The 13,576-nt window shown below is 52.4% G+C and overlaps 1 protein-coding gene across 3 annotated transcripts; it reads right to left on the bottom strand.

Moving 5' to 3' along the window:
- Positions 1–152: 152 nt before the first annotated feature.
- PAQR7 (progestin and adipoQ receptor family member 7) lies at positions 153–11,018 on the bottom strand. Of its 3 annotated transcripts, none has more exons than XM_072750701.1 (3): positions 10,799–11,018; positions 7,009–7,105; positions 153–2,233 (listed from the first exon to the last, which is right to left on the bottom strand). In XM_072750701.1, the coding sequence occupies exon 3, from the start codon at positions 2,210–2,212 to the stop codon at positions 1,166–1,168; it is 1,047 nt and encodes a 348-aa protein (XP_072606802.1). In that variant the 5' UTR covers positions 2,213–2,233; positions 7,009–7,105; positions 10,799–11,018; the 3' UTR covers positions 153–1,165. The 3 variants fall into 3 exon arrangements, with proteins under 3 accessions (XP_072606802.1, XP_072606803.1, XP_072606804.1); XM_072750702.1 differs by lacking the exon at positions 10,799–11,018 and adding an exon at positions 9,649–9,787; XM_072750703.1 differs by lacking the exon at positions 10,799–11,018 and adding an exon at positions 7,448–9,221.
- Between the last annotated feature and the right edge of the window lie 2,558 nt (positions 11,019–13,576).

Below are 13,576 nucleotides of genomic sequence, written 5' to 3'. Positions count from 1 at the left end.
CAGGCCAAGACCAAACAGGAATTGCCTTCATCCTCCCTGCTCCCACCCCTGGGGACCCCAGCTTCCCGTGGAAAACCTCCTCAACACAGTGAGCAGGTCCATGGAGGTCCCAAGGCCCCATTTCTGGGACAGGAGGCAAAAAGCAAAAAGGCTGTTGTATCAGTCACTTTATTGCATCCAGGACATATCAGAGTCCAGACCACCCCTATGTCCAACCCCAATGACCTCCTCCCTTCAGTACCTCTTTGGCCTTTGTATAGACTTTTCCCTTTGACTGGAATGCCCCCTCTTCATCTGCAAACTCCTATTCACACTTTCCAACCCAAGCTCGTGAGGTGGCAAGCAGCACTGATTATTCCCTCCTCAGTACTTCCCCTGATGGGGTCATTCCAATTTTAAAGCTCTCATCATCCTGCATTAACCCACAGGACCCAGCTGGTAGCCTGCCTCTGAGCAGAGGCCCAGGAAACACTGAAAGGATAACTGAATCAAGAACAAGGAAACCAGGAGAGAGGCTAGGAACAGGATGTGTGGGACATAGAGGCCAGAGCTAGAAAGGTGGGGGCTCCCCAAGTGAGACAGTAACTGAGTGTGGGTACTAGGGGGGATCCATTTCTACCTAGCACAATCTTCTACCTTTGGAGACTCTCCAGAACTCCAAAACTCCAGGCTGGAGCTCAAGGAATGTTAAGATCCTCCATTCATTCCCTATCCACCAATGAAATCTGGGTAGAGGGGGAGCTGCTGAGCCCTCTTCTGCCTCTCAGCTCAAACCTGGTTCTGGCCTAAATTCTACCCTCACTCTGTCCTCTCAGTTAATCTGGAAGCTCCAAACCAGGGTCCTGCCCCAGCTGGTCCCTGATCCTCACCCCTGGTGAGAGGCACTGGGGGGAGAGGCAAACCAGGTGGGCCTGCATCTTTATCTCTTTTCTCCTCCCAGGGCTGAGGGCTGGGGCAGGCCCAGGAGTGGAGCCCAGCAGCCCCTACCCTAGCCAATCCCCAAATCCAAGGGCTGGCCAGTACCGTCATCGGCAGCTGAGGCGTTCACAGAAAGTCACCGCAGGCCAGACACAAACAACTTTACCAGGCCCTTATTCCCACCTGGAGCCAAGCCCGGACCCCTGGGCTCCCTCCACACCTCCCTCCCTACCGACCGCCACCCCCCTCACTGGGTCTTCCGGTCGAGTTTGCGCCGCACCAGCTGGCTCAGCAGGAACGCGGTCAGGACACTGCTGCCCACCGTGAGCAGGAAGAGGCCAGAGAAGTTGTGAGGCCAGCGGGTGTGCAGGGGCTCATAGATGGGCCGCCGGGCCTCGTAGTCCAGGGCCACGGCCTCCAGCTGAGCCAGGGTGCACAGCACCAGGAATACGTGGAAGAGCTGGTGGCCCTGGCCAAAGACGTGGCAGCTGCCAGGAAACCAGCGCTCAGGCACGAAGGCTGAGAAGAAAGCAGCAGCCAGCAGGAAGAAGACCACCTGGCACTTGTGGTAGAGAAGAGCTGGGTCATCTGCCGTGGGGTCGGGGGACACCAGGATGCGGTGCACCACGGGGCTGATGTCCAGCGCGTAGGCCAGCGCCGAGGGCACCTCCTGGCAAGTGCGGCCCAGCAGGCCAGGTTTCTGGCTATACTTGTTGTAGCAGGAGCCGGTGCAAGAAAGCCAGGCGAGAAAGGCGGCCGTGGGCAGGAAGATGGTCTGCACCTGGGCGTGCCAGGCGGGCTCGATGGCGTAGTAGAAGTGCGCCAGGGCGCTGCCAAACTGGTACACGGCCACGCCCACGTAGTCCAGGAAGAAGAAGCTGTAATGCCAGAACTCGGACTTGGCCTGCAGGAGGTGAGCCAAGGCACTGAGGGAGAGGTAGGTGAAGGACGCCAGGACAATGATGAAGAGGGGCAGGGCGTGTGGGTCTCCCCAGAAGTCCACGGTCCCCGCAAAGACGGCCAGCCGCAGCAGCAGCACCAGGGCGGCCAGCAGGTGGGTCCAGACGTTCACCGCCTCGTTGTGCCGCTGGAACAGCGTGCGGAAGTAGAAGCGCCAGGTCTGATGCAGCGGCCGGTAGCCCACGTAGATGTACGGCTTCCAGAAGAGGGGTGGCACCTCGGCTCGGTCCACCGTGAAGACAGGCTCCGGCTGCCCGGACGGCTGCGGCTCCTGGTGGGCCTGCCGCAAGGTGGGCAGGAGATGGCTGAGCTTCTGGGCCACCATCGTGGCCATGGCTGTGGGCCAGGCAGGGAGCTGGGGGAGAGGCCAGAGCAGACTCAGGGCACTGGTGTCCTTGCCCCTCGCCCACCATGAGCAACAGCTGGGAGGCTCTGGAGCCCACTTCTTACTCCCTCCTTCCCGCCCCCTTTGTCCCTACACTGAGTTTCGGGAGAGAGGAGGCATCCTAAGGAAGATCACAGCTCTGCCCCTACGACTGTTCTGCTCCCTGATGCGTCCCAGGTGCCTAGAACAGTGCCTGGCATGCTGCACGTGCTCAATCCATGCCTGAGGGATGAACTAAGGAGACTCACTACCTCAGCCACTTCCACTCCAGTCTAGGTTTACACAAGCTTAGGTTTACCCAAGCTGTTCCTTCTGCCTGAGACATTTTCCTCATCTTGCCTACTCGGTAAACTCCTAATCCTCCTTCAAAACCCACTTCTTCTGTGATCCTTTCCCTGGCCCCCTGAACCTCTGACAATGACCTTGCTACTTGAGTGCCTACCATGAGATACCCATCCTTTGGCCATTATAACATTTTTCACGGGCATTAAAATCGTTCATGTGAGCCCACCAATGGTAGGCAGTTAGTCTCATTATTTTCTGAACCCCAGGGGCTTAGCAGGCAGCTGGCACTCGGTGTTTGTTGAATCAAAGAACACAATAACATCTCGGTAACACTTCACACCCGTAAAGCCCCCAACTCAAAAAGCCACTTTTTTTCCTGAAGTCCCCAGTTAACAACTGATTCTATAAAAACAGCCCTTTCCCTCAGCCACACCTCCACTCTAAAGAGCCCTCCTCCAGCCTTTCCACTCCCACCCATGGTTGCTAATTTCAAAGAAATCAAATCTAATCCCTCACCCAGGCATTCAAGATGCTGCTCCTACCTCATTTCCCACCTAACCCAAATATCACACCCTCTGCCAACTTCCTTTCCTGCCACTGAAATCCTTTAGGGCCAGTTCAAACTGCTACCTCCGGGGGATCCCCTTACTGCCCCCATGCACTCTTCCTGTATAGGTTATACAGTATATATATAAACCATATTCATTCATTCACTCATTCATTCATTCATTCATTCATTCATTCAATCATTTGCTGATTTAGCAAACACCTACTGAGCCCTTCCTCTGCCTCAGGTCCTGTGCTGGGTCCAGGGAAGGGCAGAGAGGAAAAAGATTTGATCCCTGCCCCCAGGATGCCTGAGTGGCTCAGCAGTTGAGCATCTGCCTTCACCTAAGGACATAATCCTGGAGTCCCAGGAACGAATCCTGCATCAGGCTCCCTGCATGGAGCCTGCTTCTACCTCTGCCTGTGTCTCTGCTTCTCTATCTCTCTGTGTCTCTCATGAATAAATAAATAAATAAAACCTTTTAAAAAAAATGATCCCTGCCCCCAGGAACTTCATGGTATGGTGGAGATTATCGATGGAAAACAAATCATAGCAAATGCTTATACAGTACTTGCTACACGCCAAACACCATTTTGTTTTTGTTTTTCACAAGAGACACAGAGAGAGAGGCAGAGACATAGGCAAAGGGAGAGGCAGGCTCCCTGCGGGGAGCCCAATGCAGGACTCAATCCCAGGACCTGGGGATCATGACCTGAGCCAAAGGCAGACACTCAACTACAGAGCCACCCAGGCACCCCTGTGCCAGACACCGTTTTAAGCACTTGATATATAACTGACTCACTTACTTCAGAACACCCTGTACATAGGTACTATCATTATTCCCATTTTGCAGATAAGAAACTGAGGCAAGGAGACATTAAGGACCCTGCCCACCATGTAGCTAGGAAGTGGCAGAGGCACAATCTGAACTCAGTTTGCAATCTTAACTAAACTACCCTTTATGGGATCCCTGGGTGGCTCAGCGGTTTAGCACCTGCCTTTGGCCCAGGGTGCGATCCTGGAGTCCCGGGATCGAGTTCTGCGTCGGTCTCCTGGCATGGAGCCTGCTTCTCCCTCTGCCTGTGTCTCTGCCTCTCTCTCTCTATGTTTATCATAAATAAATAAATAAACAAACAAATAAATCTTAAGTGAATAAATAAATCTTAAATAAATAAATAAATAAACTGCCCTTTGTAAGACAAGGTGGCAAGTGCTATTAACCATTTCATAGTTACTCTCTAGATACTTTTGTCTGAAACCAGTTGCTTAATTCAGGCTTATCATCATTCACTGTGTCATTCATTAAATCAAGTATCTATTGGGTGGCTGGGTGGCTCAGCTGGTTAAGCCTCTGCCTTTGTTTTAGGTCATGATCCCAGGGTTCTGGGTTAGAGCCCCACATCAGGCTTCCTGCTTCTCCCTCTCCCCACCTCCCCTTCTGTGTTCTCTCATGTTCTCTCTCTCAAATAAATAAATCTTAAAAAAAAAAAAGTAAATATCTATTGAAACACTAGCACCTGCCCAGACAACTCCCACCCCTCCAATAAATTCCCTCCAACAAGCTCGTTTGGCTCGGCACCCTGGTTTTCTGTCCATCTTTCTTTTCTTTTTTTTTTTTTCTGTCCATCTTTCATCAGATATTTATCGCAATACCTTAGCACCAGTCACTGTAAGAGGCAAGGAGATCCAGGCAGGACAGAGCACTCATGTCTCTGCCACCAGCAGCACCATAATCACCCCCAAGGCCCCCGCAATAATTTATACACAGTCCAAGTAAACGCAGGGAGCTTGCCATGCCAAGGCACTATCAAGTCAAGCCCCCAGCCCACCCTCCTCCTCACCCTAGCCTGACCTGCATCCCTAAGCCCCCCTGCGTTACACTTCCCAAGTCAGCTCTGGTCTCTGGCCTCTCCTAGTCCAATGAGGAGGCAGTAGTTAAACAAGTCACCACAATAACGCACAGGGGATGCTTCCGACAGGGGAGTGCAGGGCCCTTCCACTTCTCATTCCCCAGACAGCCTGGCAGAGGTCAGGGCTAGAAAGCAGACCTTGCTGGCCACTTCCACCCATGACAGCCTCCTAGCCTGCCTTGCTAATGGAGGAGCCAGCTCTGGAGGCCCTCTCCTCCCCAAGAGACTGGGGAGCCTCTACCCTTGTCTACAACTCTGGCCTTCCAACTCAAAACCTCGGGAAGCCAGAAAAGGCCTCTGAAAGTGTCTCATGCAGCACCTTTGTTTTACACATAGGAAATAAGAGTCCAGAGACAGGAAGGCCTCCTACGGAGTTGCCCAATCCAGCAAGGTTCCCATTCCACGACAAGGGAAAAGACCCTGGAATGATAATGTGTGATGGTGGCCTAGTTCCTGGGTCCCTGTGATCCATCAAATCTAGTCCAAGGCTCCATACCCCACTCAAAACTTCCCAAGTCATAACAGCCTATTAAAGGCTCTGAGAAGTCCTGCAGCAAAGAAAGCCGCTTCACTTTGTTGAACCCACATTTGTCAAGCCTACCTGACCAAGGATTCTTTTCCTGGTGATAATTATATTATAAAGCCAGCTGCAATGTAAGTGTTTACTATATGCTCACTTTTTATAACCTTGTTGTAATTAATTCTCATAACTAGCCTATTGAGGTAGGCATTATGCCCATTTTATTTTGGAGGATACTGAAATTCAGAGAGGTTAGAGGCGCTCCTTCCCCAAGATGCATATGCACACACACATGCATGTGTACACACACACACACACACATACACACACACTCTACCCTGCCTCCTGTCATGCCAATCTGTATTCCATGGAACTACTTTAGAAAATAATAGTCTAGGGGATCCCTGGGTGGCTCAGTGGTTTAGCCCCTGCCTTCAGCCCAGGTCATGATCCTGGAGACCTGGGATCAAGTCCCACGTCAGGCTCCTTGCATGGAGCCTGCTTCTCCCTCTGCCTATGTCTCTGCCTCTCTGTTTCTCGTGAATAAATAAAAAATCTTTAAAAAAAAAAAAAAAAAGAAAGAAAGAAAATAATAGTCTAAAGCAGGTAGCCAAGGCCCTTTCCACAAATTTTTTTTATAAATTTATTTTTTATTGGTGTTCACCTTTCCACAAATTATCTCCTTAGTCTTCTAGCAACTGACATGCATCCAGGGACCTCAGTCTCCCCACGTTACCAGCCATCCACTGGCTCTCTACCAATGAAGCCCTAGCTCACAGCTACTCCTCAGGTGCTGATAGCTTACTCAGGGCCCTCCTCCTCCACCAGACACATTTGGGGCCTAAGCACAGAACCCAGAGGCTACATACTGGGATAGAGATCCTGCTCCCTACTTCCTTTAGACCTCACCCCAAGGCCCCATCCCATCTGGATAGGTCTATTTTCAGAACTGGTTCCCATCTCCTGCCTCCATGGAAAGGGGCTCTGAGTCCAGGGGAAAGCAACAGATGTGGGGTCCAGCATGAGCTGGAAGGAGGAGGTAAGTATCCACCGGCCACCCTCAGAGAATCCTCTGAGCCATCTGCCCCTCCAGGCTGCCAGGACCTGCCTATTTCAGGCCACCCTCCATGGCCCCCTCCAAACCTAGGTTACCTAGGGGTTTTTTTCGAGCCTGGGGACTGATGACTTCCGCTGTGGGACTGGGCAAATTCACCAGATGCCAAGCAATGGGTGGCACTTCCACAGGTGAGGGTCCCTAGGGGCGGGGCTTCCAAGGACTGGAGGTGTCTTATGTGATGTCACCAGAGGGTGGGGCTGAAGAAAACCTCTACCTGTCCCTCCCCCGCAACACCATTCCCACACTGGTCAAATCCCCAGCTAAACACTGTCCTCCTACCTCGGCCTCAGCTGCAGAAGGAAGCTCAGCATTCACCACATGAAGCATCTGGGGAAACCCAAGGCTGGCTAAAATGTTGTGACTTACCCAAGGTTCACACAGCAAGGAGGGCAAAGCTGGGCTGAGACCAGGTGACCAGGGCCTGGTTGATGGAGGCCAGGCAAACTGGATTGGCTTCTGTTCCCTATTCACCAAGAATCATAATGGAAAGAAGTTAGAAATAAAGGAGAAAACAGACACCGTAAAGGCTCACGAAGGAGATGGGACTTCAGATTTGGAAAAACCAGGTTTGACGCCTGTCTCCATAACATGCTAGCTGTGACATGCTAAGACAAGTGACTCACCTTCTCTGATCTTTAGCTCCCTCATGGGAATTATAATATCTACAGCACAGATTGTTGTAAAGATTGAACTCATTAGAATAAAGTTTTAGCACAGTTTAGGGACTGGATAAATATGCTACTATTGTTAGTTATTAATAGTAGTAGTAACTAACTATTATTAATGGTAGTAGTATTCGAATTACCCCCAGCCCAAGAGATTTGGTTGACATCCTCAAAAAAAACTGTCTTCTTCTTAGCCTTCACAGCTGGTTCCACTGGATTTGGGGTGTTGAGTTAACTGTGTCTCTTGTGACGTTTTCCTTTCTCCGAGGATGCATGTAAGGACCAGGAAATCTGGCTAGAGTTTGAACTTCTGGGAGCACTGATCTTATTTAATAATTGAATTCTCCTCAGCATAGCCCATTCAGAGTAACCCCTCTAGATTCACAGAGCCCTAAAGATTCATACTTGTGCTGCACAGACCCAAGACAAGCGCTGGGAAGAGAAGCCACCAGGGAAAGGGTCTCGATTTCAGCTGCTCCATCCCCCAGGAGGAGAGTAAAGGGGGTGGACCACGCTAGCAGGTGATCCAAAAGGCATGTGGCCTGGCCAGGGCAGGTCTTGCAGGTTCGAGAGGCTTCCAGGTTGGCTGAGCCTCAGAACTGAGATCTCCAGGGCCCAAGTGGGAGTTCCTGTCAGAGAAGCTCTGTCTTCCTCTGCCTTCCCCCCTCACATTCCTCTTTCCCTAAACACAAGGTCAACCTCCTCATCTAGCTCCTCAACCAAGGCTTGCCCCAGTTTCTCTCCTGGTCTCCACCTGACATACAGTCAGAGAGTCCCCTAAACTCCTGGGGGCAAAACAGATGACAGGGTTATGGGGATGGGGCCGTAAACAGATGTCCAAGTGGGAGAGCCCTGGGTTATATCCATCCCATAGACTTTAGTGCACGTGGCAGGCAAAACGCTACAGGGCTGGTGGAGGAAGCAGACTCCCTGCCCCGACTGGGCTCAGCCACACAAATGAAATGCCTTATGGGCCAGGGAAAACCCAGCCCCAGAGAAGCCACCCAGGTGCTGACTGTGCAGAAGTGTAGACAGCTGACGCCCCAAGAGAGGGTGTCACTCACCTCCGGCAGACTATCTCAAGAGAAGCCAGGTCCCCATTTTTATGTGAGGATGGGATTTCAGGTCTGAAACTCATCAGCTGTGTGACTCTGCTTTCCAGTCCTTTAGACTCTCTGAGCCTAGTTCCTCATTCATAATCGAAGGAGAGTAATAGCTACCCCTTGGGCTCTTGTGAAAGCAAAACAAAGTTCTAAATGGAAGGTGTTGGCTCTGGCACAGCACGACCCTGCTATTTTTGTTGGGTTCTAGTCCTGGCTCAGCCACTCACTCCCTGTGTGACCTCGGACAAGTCACAGGACAAGTCACAATTCGATACCCCTCTTGGCCCTGTTTCTCCGAATATCAAAGGAGAGAATAAATTTATCAGCAACATCAAAGGGCCCATCAGACCCGGAGACATTCTAATTGTTTTAGGCCTACTGTGTGCCAGGTGTTGGAGCTTCAGCAGTGAACAAAGCAGTTAAAACACATCCCTCAGGGGGCAGCCCCAGTAGCACAACCAACCAAAGGTGGTTTTAGCACCACCTTTGGCCCAGGCCGGATCCTGGAGGCCGGGATCAAGTCCCGCATCCGGCTCCCTGCATGGAGCCTGCTTGTGTCTCTGCCTCTCTCTCTCCCTCCCTCTCCCTCTCGCTCTCTTTTTCTGCCTCTCATAAATAAAATAAAATCTTCAAAAAAAAAAAAAAAAATCCCTCATGGAACCAATAGCCCAGACAATTAACATCTAAGAGTAAGAACTAAGGATATTAATACCCTGCCCACTTGGAGCATAATAGCTTAAGGAAAAAATTCCTAACTATTAGGAGTATTAACTGTTTATAATTCCACTTTCTCTCTTGCCTCCATCTGGGCACACAAAATATCCATTGTTGCTTCTCTGGGCCCTGATTTTTCAGCACACTCCCTTAAAGACAACTTTATCTTGCCAGAAAAGACAAAGTCTAACCTCAGATAAAAATAATAGTTAAGGCAGCAGGGAAGCCTGGCTGGCTCAGTGGGTAATAGCCTGTGACTCTTGATCTCAGGGTTGTGAGTTCAAGCCGCAGGTTGGCGTGGCACCTACTTAAAAATAATAATAACAACAACAACAATAGCAAAACTAGACCTGTGTTAATACAGGAGTTGTTAGAGATAAATGTTCATGCGGGGTCCTGCAAGGACAATGTCATGTAAGAGCCCAAAATATTATTAATAAGATTAGGCACTGACATTAGTAATTTACAGTGGCTTGCTGTTTACGAAGAATTTTCACACACATTTCATGTCTCCCTCAAATCACCTTTGAACCTCCACGTAAGCTGGTGTCACAGCCCAAGAAGCAGACTGGCCAGGCACATCATCTGACTCTCAAACCAGTGCTCTTGCACTTCATCCGCTGCAGTCAACTCCCAGGCATCCAGTGGGTGGCCACAGATTACACAAAGTTTTCATCCCTGGCTGGCCTCCCGATCTCCCAGCAACTGGGTCACCTCCCTCAATGCAAACCAATTCCCCAACTCGGCAGAATGTGTTAAAAAAAAAAAAAAAAAAAAAAAAAAAAAAGTCCTTCCAATTCTTCCAAAACTGAACGGAAATCATTTTTGTTTTTTTGTCACTGCGCTCTGGGCCTCCGTTTGTGATCAGAGTAGAGTCAGTAACTCAAAGGAGCCCTCTGTGGAACTGAGACTCACTAATGCTGAGGACAAGGAGGAACCAGTGAGAGGAAAGCAGGCTCAGAGAGGTTGGGCGAGCTGCCTGGAGTCACCCAGCACACGGGATGGGAAAGGGGGTCAGCTTCCACCACCGGCCAGTGAGAGCCCCTCCGCTCAGGTAAACTGAGGCTGGAGTGCGGCGGCCTCTCGCCAACAGGCTCAGAGGTGGCACAAGCCCCTTGCCGCCTGGGGCTGGAACCCTGTCCCGCAGGAGCTAAAACCTAAGGTCCTGCCGGGGCCATCCGACCAGGTGCAGCCAGGCTCTGGGGATCCTCTAACTCTCGGCCTCCCCCGGCGTGGCCTGCCCAGGCCCCTCATCAGGCCAGGCCTGCACCGGCGGCCCCCGGGACCTCTGGGGGTCCCCAACGCCTGCAGGCTCGGGGCAAGCGCTAGGGGCGATGTGGGGGCCCCCTCCCCCTCCCGGGTAGGGGAACCTCCCTGCTCCCCGACCCCGAGCCAGGCTTCCGCATCCCGACCCGCCTAGGCGACCCCAAGCGGGGCCCCTCCCTCACACCACGCAGCTCCAGGTACTTGCGCCCCTCGCGCCCCGGAGTCTCCCGAGACGCGCCCGCAGCGGCAGCAGCGAGCCCCCGGCCTCTCCCGCTCGCGGCCACCACGGCCCGCCCAGGCCGCCGTGGCCCTGCGCACCCCGCCCCCGGTGCTCGGCTCCAGCGGGCCCCCGCAGCCTCCCGCTCTCACCCGGGGCGCCGCCCCCGCCCCCCGCGAGCACCCCGGTACCTGCGGCGGGGCGGCCGGCTCCGATCCCGGCCGTGAGCGCCCCGGGACCTGCGGCAGATAAAGGGGCGGCGGTGGTCCCGCCCCGGGCCGCGCAGGGGGCGGGGCGGCGGGCGGGGCCTGGAGGGTCCCCACCCGGGGGGCCGCGCCGCGGGGGTGCGGGGGCCCACGTGCCGGAGGAAAGCAGAAGCTCTCGCCCGAGCCCCCCGCTGGGCGGGCCCCGCTCCCGCCGCCGCGGAGCCCCAGCTCCGGAGTCGGGGTGGCGGCGCGGGCGGGTGTGGCCGGAGCGCCCGGTGCGCCCGCGGGTCCGCCCCCCCCGAAGCCGTCGGGTCCCCGCGCCTCGGCTCGCGAGGCCTCCTGTGCTTGCGATGGGCCTGGCGCCCCCATCTTCATCTCTTGGCCTGGGGAGCCCCACCCCGCCTCTGCACCCCCGTCTTCTTCAAGTTCCCACCCCAGCCCTCCCCGTGGGCCGCTACCCCGGTTGGCCAGCGCAAGGCGTGATGTTTGAACCTCTATTAAACCCCCCCCTTTCTACTCCCCAGTGTAACATCCCCCGCCCAGGATGGGAGCACCCAAAGGGTGAAGGATCCCTCAGCAAACCCCGGCAGGGATTGTTCACTCCTCTGGACCTGTGACCCCATCTGGGCCACACGCAGCCTGATGGGTGCAGAGCCGAGAGGGGAGGGTCTAAGAGGGGACACTGCTCTGCCCTCAGGGAGCTTTAAGTCCATTCAGAGAAACTGTGTAGGGCGTGGGCATGATGAGGGGATCCAAGTCCTGGGGCCACCCCCAGCTCACCATGTGATCTTGGGCATGTCTCTTTTTCTCTGCCTCAAGTTTATCACGTCTGGAATGCAAATAATAATACCTGACAGGTTGTTAGGACAATTAAAACAGTGGGTATGAAGGTTCTTTGTCAACTGCAATGAATACTAGAGGAATGTATATTTCCTTGTTATAGCATAACAAAATATGTATAATCATAATCACCCTAAGAATTAGTTAAATCTTTAAGATCCATGTAGCTAGAAAAAGTGGCATAAAGGATCCAATCATTTAGAACAGGGAGGGGATAGGAAATGACAACAAGTAAGGATATCATGGAAATTATATTCTATATGATGGAATATATTCTATCATAGTGAATAAAAATTTAAAACTTGGATTGTGACTTAGTCTCCGCTTCCAGTTTTGGAACACCTGCTCTGTACTGGACACGTTTTTAAAGCAATGGTTTTAAAAAAATAAAGTTTTAAAGCTACAGTTTATTAAATTCTTGCTATGTGCACTAAATAGTTGCCAAACCATCTCCCCTGAGCCAGACAACCCTACTGACCCATCATACAAATTGGGAGCCTGGGGATCAAAAAGGGAACATAGGACGGTTATATTATCTCATTTAGCCTCATCCCTTCCTACAAATTGAGTGTGATGACCTCCATTTTATGGACAGAAAAACTGAGGCCCAGAGGGAGAAATAATGTATTCCAGGTCACATAGCTCCCAGTGCAGTTAGGCTCTGAGAAATGGATCTGGAGGTGTGCTGGGGGGTGGTGGAGGGTGGGCAGGAATCACTTCACCCTGAAACTTGGCTAGGGATATTTGAGAGCTGAATGATTAAAATTTAAAAAGTGCCTGACCCAAGGCAAAGCCCCTTCCACACGCTATACGCCCATGAGGGTGTTCTTTCATAATCTCATTTCGTGGATGAGAAAACTCCTTCAGGAAGATGCTGCTTGCCCAAGGCCACCCAGTTGGCTAGTGGCAGGCCTGGATCCAGCCTAGCTCTTATCTGCTGCACAGTACTGGTGACAAGGAGTGAAGATGTGGGACCAGGACGACTCCTTCCCTCCCCTGCTGTGCCCCAACTCCTCCAGCCCAAGCAGGGTGAGAACAGCCCCAGGGCAGCTCCCTTTCCTGCCCTCCCCCAGCTCAGCCACCTGAGGGAGGCCCAATGACTCCACTGTCCAAGAGCCCAGAGCCCTGTAATCCTTTGAGTCTGGACCTAGAAAAGGAAGGTGGGGAACCTAGCCAGCAGGCTGAGCATCATCCAGCTGTCAGAGGATCGGGGTCTCCAGGGAGACCAGGTTCCTGGGTAGGCCTAGAGAGTCAAAAGGCCTCAAAATCAGGCTCTGAGCTAGGAGGCCATCAGGAAGGGCTTCAGTGCACCCAAAGTAAGAGGAAGGGTGTGGGCCCCGAATGATTCTGAACTGATTCTTATCTTTTTTTTTTTTTTTTTAAGATTTCATTTATTTATTCATGAGAGAAACAGAGAGAGAGGCAGAGACACAGGCAGAGGGAGAAGTAGGCTCCAGTAGGAAGCCCGATGTGGGACTTGATCTCGGGACCCCAGGATCACATCCTGGGCTGAAGGCAGGTGCTAAACCGCTGAGCCACCCAGGGATCCCTCATTCTTATCTTTTCCCCAAAACAAGAGTATCCATTCATTGGGGGCAGCAAGTGGTAAAGCACCTGAGTGTGTTTTAGCTCTGCCACTTATCCCAGGCAAGTTCTGTAGCCTCTCTGGATATCTAGTTCATGCACCTTAATACAGGTCAGTACCTTCCATATAGGGTTGGTGTGAGGAGTAAGTTAAATCCTTTGTGTCAAGTACTCGCGGCACCTGACATATTGTGCCTGCTCAACAAATGCCAACAATTTCTCTGGTTCAGGTCTTCACTCCCCCCGCCCCCTTGCCAATAAAGGAGAAAAATCAAGGCTTGTTGTAAGCCCTGAATATTGAGGTGATTTGTTACACAGCATTATTGCAGCCATTCCTGA

Source organism: Vulpes vulpes, chromosome 2 (genome assembly GCF_048418805.1).
Source record: "Vulpes vulpes isolate BD-2025 chromosome 2, VulVul3, whole genome shotgun sequence".
Lineage (NCBI taxonomy): Eukaryota > Metazoa > Chordata > Mammalia > Carnivora > Canidae > Vulpes > Vulpes vulpes.
Note: the sequence above shows the minus strand (reverse complement) of the source record. Positions and strands in the feature narration are given on the sequence as shown.

What these genes read in the sequence shown, in the direction of transcription:
- PAQR7 (XM_072750701.1), bottom strand. Translation starts at nt 2,212, where the DNA reads ATGGCCACGATGGTGGCCCAGAAGCTCAGCCATCTCCTGCCCACCTTG.